At 42.1% G+C, this 14,967-nt stretch overlaps 1 protein-coding gene across 1 annotated transcript in view; it reads right to left on the bottom strand.

The window, feature by feature from the left end:
* Nucleotides 1–6,341: 6,341 nt before the first annotated feature.
* Prep (prolyl endopeptidase) overlaps nt 6,342–14,967 on the bottom strand; it is a 166,123-nt gene continuing 157,497 nt past the window's right edge. Inside the window, exons 14-16 of the mRNA XM_013022378.1 lie at nt 11,155–11,286; nt 9,265–9,421; nt 6,342–7,101 (exon numbers count right to left, since the gene is read on the bottom strand). Of these exons, the coding sequence (XP_012877832.1) occupies nt 6,807–7,101; nt 9,265–9,421; nt 11,155–11,286 (584 nt within the window). The 3' untranslated portion in view covers nt 6,342–6,806. The remainder of the gene's footprint in view (nt 7,102–9,264; nt 9,422–11,154; nt 11,287–14,967) is intronic.

Genomic DNA, 14,967 nt, shown 5'->3' with positions numbered 1-14,967 from the left:
TCGTTATCAGTGATAAAATACACCAACTCCTTGTGTCTGCTAGGAAAGGCACACAACCTGACATGGGACATTCTTATCAATATATAACCTTAATCAGTTATGAGAAGACATCAGACACTCAAAATAAGGGATATTCTACATAATAAATTACCAGTGTTCTTTCAAGGTATCATGGTCATTAAAAGAGGCACTGTCACAGATCAGAGGAGATTAAGGAATAATGACAAGTGCATAGCTAGCGTTAGAGGTAGAAAAAGGACAGTCAGTGAGAAAATAAGAAATGTACATAAGGAGTATGAATTAATGAATAGTGCTATAGATCAATGATAGTTTCTAGGTTTGGTAATTATACAGCACTAAGACAATGGAAGACGTCTCCATTGGAGAAATTGGATGCAGAGCATATGGAACTCTGCACTTCCAAAGCAGCTCTTCTTTTCTGAATTGCAAAGTTTAAAAAATTACATGCAACATTTATTTTGCAACAATTGAAAAATATTACAAAATATTACTAACGGAAACTTTGAGGGTTTTTTGGAAATAATGTATTATATAATGAAGCCAGTATTCATCTGATTCCTATGTGCTAATGGTTTTTCTTTCTCATTACTTAAGATGGGTCCAGAGCTCTCAGTCAGGGAGTTTGACATTGTGAGACTGTTAGAGGTAGACCTTTGAGTGACAAGTAAGGCTATGCAAAGCTCTCCTGGGCTGGGACACCAAGAGCAAGATTAAGAGGCAGGAAAACTTTCTTTGTAGTATCTCTTCCCTGATTTACATTCTGAAATATCACCCAGCAATACCTCCTGTGTTCTCCCTAACAAATCTTAAACCCTCTTCATCCAAGTGCCACGATCTCTCACAGCCTTGAGATTCACTGGGAAACAGCAAAATAACTCAAAAGTGCAATTGCTGGCAAAGGTTGAAGCTTCTTCCCTCCTCCCACCTTCCTCTTCAAGACATTTGCATTTAGCAGCTGCCTTCAATGAATCAAAGGAAGCTTTTTTTTTTTTTACACCTTTGGGGAATGAGATGTCAGTGGCTGAGTTCAATGGAAAACTGTCAATTACTGTGCCCCTTGAAGGTCCTGGGGAATGGGCCATACTGTTGCCTGTTAACTTCCATCATGTCTCTGTGTGTGTGTGTGTGTGTGGGTGGGTGTGGGTGTGTGGTTAACTGGAGATAATAATCTCAAGGACTTTCCTGTCCAGATGGTTTCCAACCATGATTCTCATATCTTAGCCTCCTGAGTAGCAAGAATTAGAGGTGTGAGCCACCAATGTCCAGCAGGGTTGTTATATTTTAAGATGATCTTGTTTTCATGTTAACTCCAGTGGTTAGAAGCTTTTCTTTGATAACTTAACAAATCCTTTAATGCAGTGACACTACAAAGAGTTTATTTTCATGCAAAAGTTTCTTTTAAAAGAACAAACACATTACCCTTAAATAAGTTTGTTTAGAATTCCTAGGTTTATTTGACATTGTTAACTTCCACAGAGGGCCACCCAAACACTATCTCTTGCTCAGTAGGTAAACCAAGAGATTTGTACTTTATGGTAACCAAGCCAGCTTGTCTGGTGTCCCGTGGCTGTCTCAGTGCTGCAGCCCTGGGTCTACAGGAGGCTCTGGGCTCCTGGGTGCAGTGAAGCCAGCCATGTGAGGCAGGGCACACTCTCAGGACAGAGATTTGAAGAGTTCACTTTTGATGGAAGGAGAAAACTCCATAGAAGTGAGGGGAGATGGACAGCTTTGCCTTCAGATATGAACTGACACAGGGACCCTTTCAAATAGCCTTGTCCTCCCTGCCCAAGGCTGATATGTAAGCTTTTTATCTCAATTGCTCCTGGTCACCTGTTTTTCCCACGTGACACTGCAACTCTCCAGGGGGTGATTGCTGGATGATGTGTACCCACAGAACTTTTTTTGCTTTTTCTTTTACTCTGTTTGGTATTTTCACTTAAGTGTATTTCCATACACAAACCTGTCCCATTAAGTGAACATTCCATGGTGGTAAATTTACCAGGTTGCCCATTGTCTTGATCCAGTTCTGGAAGTTTCATCTCTCCAAGTGAGACCCTTTGTATGCAGTTAATGTCATCTCTGCCCTTAACTCGTTGCTCTATATCCTGTCATTTCAGAGTTGCTTTTCAGGAACATTTCACCCACATGGATCAGGAGTGGAGAACCTCTGTTCTGGCACTAGCTATTTGGGTATTTAGAATGTCATTTGAGGGCTGTAAGAAGTACACAGGCAGGCAGACAGCTGCAGGCAGCCAAGGAGAAGCATACATGCACCCAATGTACCTGCCATGTGCCAAATGATTTCAAGGGCCACATAATTTGCAAGCTGGATGTTTTCCATCCTTGCATGGTCATTTGTACTTGGCTTCTTTCATTCTGCATACTTTTGAGGCTCACACACAATAGAGCAAGTTAGTTAAATGTGAGTTCTTATTGACCCTGGCCCTGAAGTCCCTCCAATGTGCTAGGACCTGCTCTCTCAGTAAGTGGGCTTCCTGTTCCACTCCAGGACCTCTTGTTGTTTTCTTCCAGTCCCACCTCAGTGGCTTCTGGTCTGAGTCTTTCTCCAGCTTGTCTTCCAGGCTCCACCATGTTTCTTGCTCTTCTTCGGTGCCCTGGTTCTCACCTGGGCTCTGTCCATTGTCTCTAGTCCCTCATCCCACCTTTGTCTATTGATTGCCTCATCATTTTATTCAGGGCTTTGTTCAAACAGCTTATTTTATTTTACTTGGTTGGTCGTGGGGCTTGAACTCTGGGCCTGAGCACTGTCCCTCAGCTCTTCAGCTCAAGGTGAGCGCTCTACCACTTGAGACACAGCACCATTTCTGGTTTTCTGGTGGTTTATTGGAGATAAGAGTTTCACGGACTTTCTTGCCCGGGCTGGCTTTGAACCACGACCCTCAGATTTCAGCCTCCTGAGTAGCTAGGATTACAGAGATGAGCCACCAGCGCCCGGCTAGCTTGATTATCTTTTCCACTGAAATGGCATTCCTTGAATGGTCTGTTCACTTGTTCTGACTTGTTTCTTCAAAGCTCTTAATTCCTGAGGTATTTCCTGTTTATTATCTTATTAATAGACTAGTCTTAGTCTGTTTGAGCCAAGCTGGGTGGCGTATAAACAGAAGTTTGACAGTTCTAGAGTCTGAGGAGTCCAAGACTAAGGTGTAAATGATTTGGTGTCTGGAGAGGGCCAACTTCTTGGCTCATGGATGGCAGCTCTCTTGTGGCTCCTTACATGGTAGCAGGGCTGAAGGCTCTCTCTGACCTCTGTAATTAGGATCCTCAGGACCTAATGACCTACAGGCTCACCTCCTAATTCTGTTTTGGGAATTAACATTTCCAAATGTAAAGTTTAAGGGGTCATGTCTCCCAAGTCCAGCCCCCAGGGTTTCTATTCTGCCTGCCCACTTTCTGGCAGGTGAACCTTGGCCTTGTCACTAAGTAGAGTGTGTGAAGGCAAACATTAACAGACCAGACCATGCCTAGAACAGAATGGCACCCAGGAAACACTGAGGAAACACCTGTCTAATCCCTTGACAGATCAACTCTGCATCTCCAGCCCCTGGAATGTGGATGGACAAAATGGGGTTAGTGTTTTCTCAGTCAGCACCAGTCCTCATGCTACAGTCTATAGTCTTTGCCTTTTTTGGTGCTTGTCCTGGTTTTTGAACTCAGGCCTGGGCGCTCTCCCTTGAGCTTCTTTTGCTCAAGCATAGCACTCTACCACTTGAGCCACAGTTCCACTTCCAGCATTTTTAGAAGTTTTTTGGAGATAGGAGTCTCATGAATTTTCCTGTCTGGGGTGGCTTCGAACTGTGACCCTTAGATCACAGTCTCCTGAGTAGCATGAGCCACAGCAGCTTTGCTTTGATGTTTGACTCTTTAAAGACCCCCCCCTCACAGCTTTGCAGCCTGTGCTTTTAGCCCACCTCTCAGTCTCTACAATGTGGTCTTCTCCCCTCCCCCCAGGGAGCTCACAGGAAGGGAGGAGGAACATGTTTTCTTAGCTGAAATGTAACCTTTCAAATTTAGTAGAACCATTTATGCGTAGCAAAAGCATTTAAGCTTTGTAGGAGTATTATGAAACATTAATTGTAAAGTTTTACAACATGTGAAAAATGTGTATCTATCACAGTTAAGTGTCTTTATATAATTACTCTAAGGTAACATACATTCTTGGTGTGTTCAGCAAGACCCTGTGACAAGGCAGTTTAGTGCATTTGGGCAACAGATACAACTTTTCCTCCAAACACTATAGATCAACCTGAGGCAGCACCAAAAGGGCAGAGCACAGGATACAAGACAGCCTGAGAAGTACGGAAACGAGCCCAGTCTTAAGTCTCATTTCCCACATTTTAAGCTTTAGCGTGAGAGAGGAGTTGACTTGCTAAGATCTACATATAAAAAAATTAAGTCGGGAAAGGGAACATATAATTGGAGGCCAATTATATACTTGGTACTTATTCCTTTGCTGTTACTAAATTCGAACTTGGGATTTGAAACTAGGCATGAATCCAGACTCTGTAACTCAGACTCTACATACTACATGTGTACTTCCTGCTATGTAGGAGACCTGCATAGATAAGAATTGTTAGCTTCTGTACACGCTGGAAAATACTGACTGGGTGAACTGCACTTAGCTATATGCACCTGAAATGGTCCACTCAGCCTAGCAAAACACCTATCATTGGCCTTGTTGGGCAAGTGTACTTGTTTTCTCTGCCATGCTAGTAGTAGGGTGCTCTGCAGCTGGACACCCAGCTTTTCTCTGCAATGCAGATATTCAAGGACAGTTGTGCTTTGCACACTACTTAAATGACAGTAACAGAATCCATTCTTGAGGAGAAAAAAAAATAAAACCGGTAGAATCCTTTCAATTGAAATATAGTAATAGGCTTAATTTTTTGACCATAACTAGCATGGGCGGAGGGGGGGGAGGGAAGGACTTAGTGACAAAAGTACAAGTTACTAGAATAATGAATCTTATAATGTTTTATAAGATGCCTCAGGCAAAATATTTAATCACATCTGCTAAAGCAAGACTAAAAAAAAATCCTTCTTGTAAATTAAATCAGCATTTCCTAAAGTGACATTCAAAGGGACACTGTTGTATGAGAAGTAAAAACACTATACCTTGAAATGAATGTTATGGGTGTATTTAAAGAATGGTCTATTGTCAACTTAAGAGATTCTTGGGGAAGGTGCAGTCTAAGACTGTTTTCTTTGGGGAGGGGCTACCTTTCAGAGAAATCACAGCCTGTGTCAATGTGCAGTACTCTAGGCCAGGGTGGATCAATCACCACCTTTGATTTTATAAATGACCACATGTAATATCATCAAAGCTACCACTCACTGGCAGAAAATGGGGTACAATGGAGTCCTCACAACTTAGGTTTTTACAGATTCCCATTTATTAAACAAGTCTGGTGCCGGTGGATCATGCCTATAATCCTATTAGAAGGCTGAGATCTGAGCACAGGCTCCGGTGAAACTATCTTCAATTAACCACCAAAGGGCTGGAAGTAGAGATGTGGCTCAATTGTGGTTCAACCTGGACTTACTTTCCAGGTTGATTTCTTTTGGCTACAGCAGACCCTGTCTTGCTTAGTATCAAGCACCAGGTCCACCAACTGTTGCCCAGGGTACATAATGCGTATACTTCGTGTGTTCAGCTGAGCAAAGAATGTGTATTCTTATAAGAACCCAAAGATCAATGGCAGTAAGGGCACAGGTTGTGACTGTGACTTGGGGGAAGTCATGCTCCCTGGTGGCCGGGGTACTGATGGTGGCAGTCACCCCACTGCTATTTCTTCATTGCCAGTGATGGACTGGGACTCCCTGGAGCTGGCAGAAGGCCTTGAGGAAAAGGGGGAGACTTTTTTTCTTTTTTAAAGTATGACCATTTCTCCAGGAAGTAGTCTATGGGAGAGAAAAGGTTTGGGAAATGCTGACATTTCTGTTGTGTACGATAAGCCAGGATAAATGCCTGTTTGTATTTATTTGGTTATAGAGGGTTCCTGGAAATCAGGGCACCTCAGATATCCAGAGACGGTGAGCTCGGCAAACAGTATGGAATTTCTGGCCCACAGTTTTAAAAGGAGGCATCCAAATCAAAGAGCCCTGGATCAGAGCTTTACCTGAGTGGATAATGGATCCGACAAGTGAGTCACCTCTAATAAACAAGGGAACTGGAATGGAGGAAGTCAACTCTTTTCCAGTGCTAATAATGTCCTTGTTTAGAAACTAACTGAAAATACTTTATTCCCATAGTCAAGTACATTTGGATGGTTGCTTCTTTTAAAAGCAAAGGAACTAAAAAAAAAAATAATGCCTTCCATTTTTTCAGTCTTAAATAGCATTTATTAGTATTGCAATGAAGTCTTTCTCATGAGAAGAATTCTCAATTTATTAAGGATAGGTAATGGTTATAGACGCAAATTTCACTGCGTTGCTATATATGATGAGTATGCCCAACTAAGACCCTGAATTCAGTAATCTAGTATTCACCACATGTTCATTGTCATTTACCTTTTTATCCAAACATGCTTTTTGTCCCCCCATTTTAAAAATATGTGCCTGGATAGGGTGGAAAAAGAAATGCCAAGGGCTTGCTAAAAAGGAGAAAGCTAAAAAAGATAAAATTCCCCCGGCAGTTCTGTTCGGCTGTAGTCCGCAGTGGAGGAACAGTACCAGGCTGGGAAGCATTCTTTCCATGGATTCCTGGTCAGAATGGTGAAAGCCCTTGAGGTTTTCTGTGGCTGTCAAGAGGGGGCGGAAAATTCCATTTACTGAATCCAGTCGATGTTCAGGCACCGTGCTATGAATGCAAACATATCGGAGACTTCCTCTATCACTTTGGCGGTGGGCTTCCCAGCCCCGTGGCCAGCCTTGGTGTCCACGTGGATGAGCAGAGGGTTGCTTTGCTTCCGGCTGCGTCCTACGACGTACTGGAGGGTGGCGATGAACTTCAGGGAGTGGAGCGGAACTACACGGTCATCGTGGTCAGCGGTAAGGAGCAGCATGGATGGGTACTGGACGTCATCTGCCTCGGGCAACTTCACATTGTGCAATGGGGAATACCTGCAGGACAAAGGCACTTCTGTGATTACCCAGGTGTGGGTTTTTTGGGGGAGCCTGGAATGTGGCGTGAACTCAGGGCCTGGGAGCTGTCCTTTGAAATTCTTTGCTCAAGGCTGGTGCTCTACCACTAAGCCACAGCTCAGTGGTTAAATGGAGAAAAGAGTCTCAGGGCCTTTCCTGCTTGGGCTGACTTCAAACCACAATTCTCAGGTGTCAGCCTCCTGAGTAGCTAGGATTACAGGCGTGAGCCACACTGCCCAGATGGCTATCTACTTTCATGGATATCAAAAGCAGAGGATAGTTGTTTTGGAGGATAATCAAAGGCAGACTATCCACTTTTGTAGATATCAAAAGCAGGGGATGGTTGTTTTGGAGGACAAGATTAGCGTGGCAAGGGAACTGTGTGGCTTACCTTCCCAGGAGGACTGCAGCTAATTAGAATGTGAATGACCACCTCAGCTAGCTAATGTGTGGGGGTGAGCTCCAAGCTTTCGAGCAGCCATCTCATGAAAGCAAGATTAGAACCCTGAACCCTGAGGTGGAAATAGAACTCAGAAAAAGCATGTGGGAATTTTTTTTTTTTTTGCTTTCAAATTAATTCTGGAAATGCTAGGTTTTGTTGCCTTTGATGTACAATACAATTTTCAAATAAGCTTTCAAAAGACTTCTTCCTCTAGGTGGTTATATTCTTGACACTGATTTGAAGTATAATTTCTTTGGACATATGGCTTTTACCAGTATGTTTTTACTAGGGTGTATCATGTGAGCATTCAAAATAGCTTTTACAGTGAACATTTTTTTCCCCTTATAAAACAAAATTTAGCAGTTTCAAAGTACTCAAAGTAATTCAGGTTGGGTGTAAGGAGTAAGAAATAAAGAGATTAGAGTTTGAGGCCAGCCCAGGCAAAAAGTTTGGAAGAGTCTATATCAACCAATAAAGGCTGGGTGTTGTGGCGCGTAAGGTGTTGGTAGGAGGACTGAGGTGCAGGCAAAAACACAAAACCTTGGGGAGGGGCATGGCTCAAGAGGTAGAGTATTCAGTGTTCAGTAAGCATGAAGCCTTGACTTCAAATCCCAGGACTCCTCTCCCACATGAACCATTTTAATGCGATTTCTAAGAGGTCCATTAGCTGCAAAAATGGTTCTTTTAACAAAATTAATGTGCTTCTGAGATGATAGGATGAGAAGCAGACTTTTTGTGCCAGTCTGAGAACTATCCCTAAATACTGCTGGTAATTTAAAACCACTCCAATGTGGGAAGAGCCGAGAGACTTGATTCACTCATTGTCCTATTACCAAGGTAGCTAAAGGGCATGAAGGAAGGAAGCTCAAAGTGAGGCAAGTTGCAGTTTCAAATACATGTGGTTATACTAAGAGTATAACATTAAGTGTAACTGCTTTTTGTATATGTTCCCTCTTTTGAAGTTCTTCATTTCTTGGTTCAGAAAAGGAAGTCCTATATATTGATATAAGGCCTAATGACACCTTTTCCCTCTAAATTTCTCTTCATTGCAGTAACAAATGAGCATGAATTTAGCAGCTAAAAACAATAAACCTATCTCACACTCTGTAAATCAGGTGAGTTGGCTCAGCTTGGTTCTCTGTTCTGGCTCGCAAGGCCAAAATCAAGGTTTAGGCTGTGTGGGCTCTTGCTGGGACATTCTGGGGGAAAAAAATCTTTCAGATTCACATCGTTGGCAGAATTCAGTTACAAGTGGCTGTACAACTGAGATCTATCTTCATCATTCTGATGGCTGTTGGCTAGGGTGGTCTTAGGTTCTAGAGACCCCTCCTTCCATCCACAAAGTTCCTGCACAGCACTACGTACATTAGTATTTGACTAAGTGACCAAGCCAGGAATCTTGGAGACCTCTTTGTGCAAGTCTGCTGGTCACATCTTTGTGGTTTGTTGTTTTTGATGGAGACCATATTAAAACAAGGAAAAAAGTAGACTGTGTACCTAGTATGTGCAAGTCTCTGAGTTCCATCTCCAGCACTGCAAACAAAACCCAAAACAAGGAAAACCAGAAGGAATTCCCATCTCTTCTCCCACTTTTGCATTCAATTATATGTGAATAAGACACTGATAGGGATAAAACATCATGCACCAACCCTACTGACTATATAAAATCATAATATATATAGCAAATATACATTACATACTTGACAAGCCATTCAAAGTGTTGTTTGCTGTCTGAGCACCCATAATCCGTGGTCCAGGCATGACCGATGGTGAATTTATGGAACTTCAGCATGTCCATGACACCAACTTGGGCAATCACACAACCAAAGAGGTCAGGACGCTGATTTGCACAAGTAGCTAAAAACCAAGATAGACAGAAAAAGGAAGCAGTGTATCATTAAACATCTAAATAACAAAACCAAAGCAACACTTATGTGCTTTTCAAACCCTGGTTACCTTTATCCTTAGAGCACAAGAGAAAACCATCAGAAACCACCACTTTCCTAAGCTCCCCATATGGGGAAGGTGGGCTTCTTATCGAGAATACAGCTTTGCTCCTCAAATTGAACCTCCTAGGGGACTGTTACTCAGAAAGCTCCAGGAAAGGGGAAGGTAAAGGAACTTGTTCAGGATCTCAGAACTAGTCCAAGACAGTACAGGGTCTTAAATGCAGCTCAAGGCTTTAACCAATTTGCCACATATTCTTGGCTGGTTATTAAAATTTTTTTTGGTACCCTTAATCTAAATTTAGCTTATGAGATAAAGAAGTGAGCAGCTGCTGCAAAACCTGGGCTTGGCCAGTGTGGAGTTAATTGTATGGAAGGGCAAAGTGGTGAGGTACCAGGGCAAAGTCGTCAGGGAGGTATGGAAGGAGTAATGTCAAAGCCATATGACTAGAAGTTAGGCAAAGGATCTAGACTTTCCTGTATCTGCAAAAAAGCCAGGTCCTTCCCTGGTTCTTATCAGCACTTATTAATAACAGTCCTACCCCTGGAGACCTTGACTCTTTCCTGGGGGTGGTAAAGTTAGAAATCTGTATTTCTAATATAAAAGCAAGAACTTGATGGGGGAACTCCATCTCTGCAGATTGCTGAAGAGACTTGTCAACAAGCACAAAACAATTCCTGGATATAAACCTTCAAGGACATAATGGAGTTATTGAGTGAACCAGTAAATTATGAACACAATTCTCTCATGATTGATTTTTGGTATTCAGTGTCTGTTCCCGTTAAATCTAGTATCTTATCTATATTCTTTATGGGAGTTCAGCCGACTTAAATTCAGAATACATCCAGATCTTACCACATCTTGCTACTACACAACCTGCCTGGCCCAAGCCATTGGTCTGCTAGCAAGACAAACCTCTCCTAATTCTCTAAAGGCTTCATATTTCACACACAGTAGGGTGAGCGCTCTGGATGGCATGAGGTCTGACTTGGGTTGGCCTCTTGTTCCAGGCTTCACTGAGCCCCACCAGGACATGGGACTGCTGCCTCTGGCTACAGTGAACGCTCTACGATGCCTTGGTTCACTCCCATCCCAGTATCTTGGACAAAATTTGGCATTTAAGAATTGAATCAATATTCTTTCCAAACTTAAACAAGTTATTTTATCTCCTTTTTTTTTTTTTTTAATTTTCAGGGCTGGAGACCCAGGGTCTTCTTCAACTCAGACAAGCACTCTACCATTCAACTATATCACCAGTCTGAAAGAATTCATTTTTAAAGGCTATATCCCTTTGGGAGAAAAATGTATGAAAAGGAATTCAGGTTTTAATTTGATTCTGCGTCTTTCAAAGAATAGGACACAAGAATGAACTCATCCCCTGATTTCACCCCTAGTAGTAGATTGGAACACTGTCCTCTGTTTGAGTGGATGTCTGTTATTCTGCTCTGGCTACTATGAGTCAATTCAGATAATGTATCTGTCTCTTTGCATGCCATTATCAGATGCCCATATACAATTGGGTTTTGCTTTTAGTTAACACTTCTTTCTTCTGTGAAGCTCACAGTCAATCAGAGCTGCCCAGAGTATCTGAAAAGCCCTCAAGAGTCAGGTAGAAAGTCCAACGAGTACAACTCAGTTCTTACCCACTAAGAGGCCTCCATTTGAACCTCCATTAATCGTCAGCCTCTTGGGAGAGGTGTAGCCTTCCTTGATCAGATATTCAGCAGCACACTGAAAATCATCAAAGCAGTTCTGTTTGTTGGCCAAGATTCCACCTACAATGTGCCAAAGTGAAAAACACGTTAATTAATAACACAGAATAAGGTTAGCCTGAATAGAATTCAAATGACTGTAGCACACAGCTTCAACTACTGATCATCTTAACCAATGCCTGCAAAAACCATATTTACAGAAATGCCTTAATTGAAGTTTTTTTTGGGGTGTGTGTGTGCGGGGGTTGGTCATGGGGCTTGAACTCTAGGCCTGGATGCTGTGTCTGAGCTCTTCAGCTCAAGGCTAGCACTCTGCCACTTCGGCTTTTTCTGTTTATGTGGTGCTGAGGAATCGAACGCAGGGCCTCATGCATGTGAGGCAAGTACTCTACTGCTGAGCCACCTCCCAGTCCTGTCAACTGAAATTTTATATACTGCTGAAATTTCTCCCAAGACCATAACTGTGATCCCATCTGGAAAATTTGTATTTTATTAAAAATGTCTAGAACTTTAAAATGCCTCAAGAGAACAGATTATCTGTTTTGGAGGAATATACAATCTCAAAAAGCGTCTATATTTTGGGGATGCCAAATGTCAAAACAAAATGAGGCTTCTCGTGGCATTCACCCCTGGGGTTTGCACCCAGCCCAGAGCTGGTACTGGGGTCACACATGCTTCCCTGCTCATGACAGTGGGAGCATGGAGCAACTTCTCACCCCTTCTCTCTGTGGGAGTTCAAAGTGGGTAAGTGATGATACAGGCTTTCAGGATTCTTGAATGACTCCCAAAGACCTCACACATCTCCCCAGGAAATCTGTACTCTACCACCTGTTAGTCATTCCCATGTGTTAAGCCAAAGAAATCGCTTAAAGAGAGGAACATTCACAGGGCCTTGAAATACATGAAAGTGAAGGCCAAAAGCCAAAGAAACAGATCTCTGAAATAACAACCGCTGATCAAAAAGCAGACCTAAATGTAATTAGATACTGGAGATTAACCACTTCTGCAGAAAGTCAATTAAACATGGAGCAATGCAACTGAAGGAGTCTTTTTCTCATCAAAACAAATGTTATTAAGATTTTAATAAGAAATTATTGGTGAATTAGAACAGCTGAGATTAGTTTCTAGGAATATCATCATTGGAGGTGGATGACTTTTTAAAAGAGCATTACATTTTAAGCTCAATAAACAGAATGAAATTTAGATTTACCAGTGTTCTGGATGCTAGGCTATCTATAACTGAAAAAGGTCCCTTTCTGGTCCTTTCACTCACTGCCTGACTTTGAGAAAGCATTTGAATCAGTCAAAACACATTTTATCTCAGTCTAACTTCAAGCTGCCACTTGTAAGCTTTGGACAGGAAGTTGGATCTAACAAGTAGAGGGGAAAGGGAGAACCAATTAGGCCCAAGGCACCTTCTCTACCGAAACATGGTGGTGCTGATGACCAGAGGTGCTGGTGGGGGGAATACAGTTCTTTCAGGAGAAGGCTGTGGGATCTGAGGGATCTACAGGAACCACAGGATTGGGAAAGGAGAAGCATGTGTTGAGGTGGGGGTAAATAACCAACTATATACTATTTTAGATAGGAAATCAGGTGAGTCAAGGAGTAGAGTCTTTGTAAATGAATCTGAGGTGCACAAAGGGGTTTAAATTCCAGAGTTCAGATGATCAGTGCAATGTGTTTTGGTCAATGTCACCCTTCCCTTGTTCTCCCCCATCTTTCCCCATCCCATCCCTACTCTGAAGTTACATCATTTTTACATAATGTGCACTAATTATGACTGCACGTGCTCACCCCTTCTCTCTCCATTCATGTACTTTCCCTTCATTGTTCCTATTCCTAAACATGTTTTAGCTTCTGGTATTTTGTTAAAGCATCCCTAGTTGTTCAAAGGAGTTATACTGTTGGACTCCTCCAAGTATACCATCCTTTAATTAATGGATATATGCAGATAACCCTATAGATGTTATCATATAAGTTTGTATTTTAGATCTAACTTCCACATCTGAGAGAGAATGTGTAGTTTGTTTCTCAGAACCCGATTTCACTTAACTTTTTTTCTAGATCCATCCATTTCCCTACAAATGACAGATTATACTAATAGATGAATAAAACTGTATTGTATGTATGTATGTACCACATTTTCTTGATCCACTCATCTGCTGTAGAGCATCTAGCTGTTTCCGTATCTTGGCTGTTGTGAATAGTGCAACGATGAATATGGATGTTCAAGTATCTTTACTATTATCCTGAAACTGGGTAGATGCCTAAGATTGGTATTGCCAGGTCATATGGTAGTTCCGTTTAGTGTTTTGAGAAATCTCCAAACTGCCTTCCAAGTGGCTGCACTAGTTTACATTTCCACCAACAATATAATAGGGTTCCCCCCAATAGCATCTGTTATTTGTAGTCTTGTTGATGGTCAATCCTCCTGGGGTAAGATGTAATCACAATATTGTTTTGATTTGCATTTCCTTTATGGCCAGGGATGTTGAGTATTTCCTGATCTTTTTTGGCCATTCTTGTTTCTTCTGCTAAGTCTCTACTTAGCTTCTTTGCCCATTATTGAGTTATTGATTTCAGAGTGGGTGTTTACTTTCTTAGAGCTCCTTGTATACTCTGGATATAAGGTCCTTGACAGATGTAGAGCTGGTAAAAATTTCCTATTTTGTAGGATGCTTTTTTAGCTTACTTTGTCCCTAGCTGTCCAGAAACCTTTTAGTTTGATATAATCCCATTTGTCAATTCTCTTTCCAATTTGCTGAGCCCCAGGCACTCTACTCAGAAAGTTTCTGCTTATGACATTATGTTCTTATTTGTTTTTCCTACTTCTTCCTGTAGTAGTTTCAATGGTACAGGCCTGATGTTGATCCATTTTCAGTTGATAGTAGTACAAGGTGACAGACAGTGGGCCCAATTTTAGTCTTCTACATATGAGTGTCCAGTAGAAATTTTGTATTCACTTCTCAGGCATATAATAATATGGTTTTAATGTAATTAAAGTCTACTATCAGGTCACAAATTTTCAGGGAAATCTATGTAGTGTCAAATACATGATAATTAGGGATGACAGCAGACAATGAACTATCCAAGTGATGAATGGTAGCTAGGAGCCCAGGGGTGTTTAGGAGCACTCAGTCTTGCGAGTATGCTTGGGCAGTCTGTTGCCTAACATTAGCCCTTGGGATTGTGCTGGATTGCCTGGGCCTTTCCTGCAACTTAGTACTAATACTTAATGAAGATCTCTTCATGTCCTGATGGCCTCATCCCTGTGTTCGCTAATTAGTGGGGGGAAAAAATCAGAGGCTTAGGCCTTGCAAGGTGGAGAAAGTAGCTGTACAAATCTGAAGGGTAGTCTCTGAAGCGGATTCCACTGGTCTGGTGCTGCTGACCAACCCAAAGCAGTGGGGGTTACCATGGTCCCTGCAGGCCTGTTACAAATGATAGCAGGAGAGGCACACAACAGGTAGTCTAAAAATTCAGTTCCAGCTCCACATAGCCACAAATGGAAGAGGCAGAGCTTTCAAGTAAAAGATGATTCTTCTAAGAAACCCTGCCCCTCTGGGGTATGAAGCTGAGAACTGAACACAGAGAACTGAGACCAAAGCAAACCACAAAAGAAAAACAATCTGCAATCTGGTGTCTAAATTCACACGCTATAAACAGGGTTTTAGAACCATGCCTGGAGGAACATGCTCAGTAATGTTGGGAACAGGAAAGCTATGAGGTTTCTCTTTTAGA

Source organism: Dipodomys ordii, unplaced genomic scaffold (genome assembly GCF_000151885.1).
Source record: "Dipodomys ordii isolate 6190 unplaced genomic scaffold, Dord_2.0 Scaffold62, whole genome shotgun sequence".
Lineage (NCBI taxonomy): Eukaryota > Metazoa > Chordata > Mammalia > Rodentia > Heteromyidae > Dipodomys > Dipodomys ordii.
The sequence above is the reverse complement of the archived record's forward strand: the minus strand, read 5'-3'. Positions and strand labels throughout refer to the sequence as shown.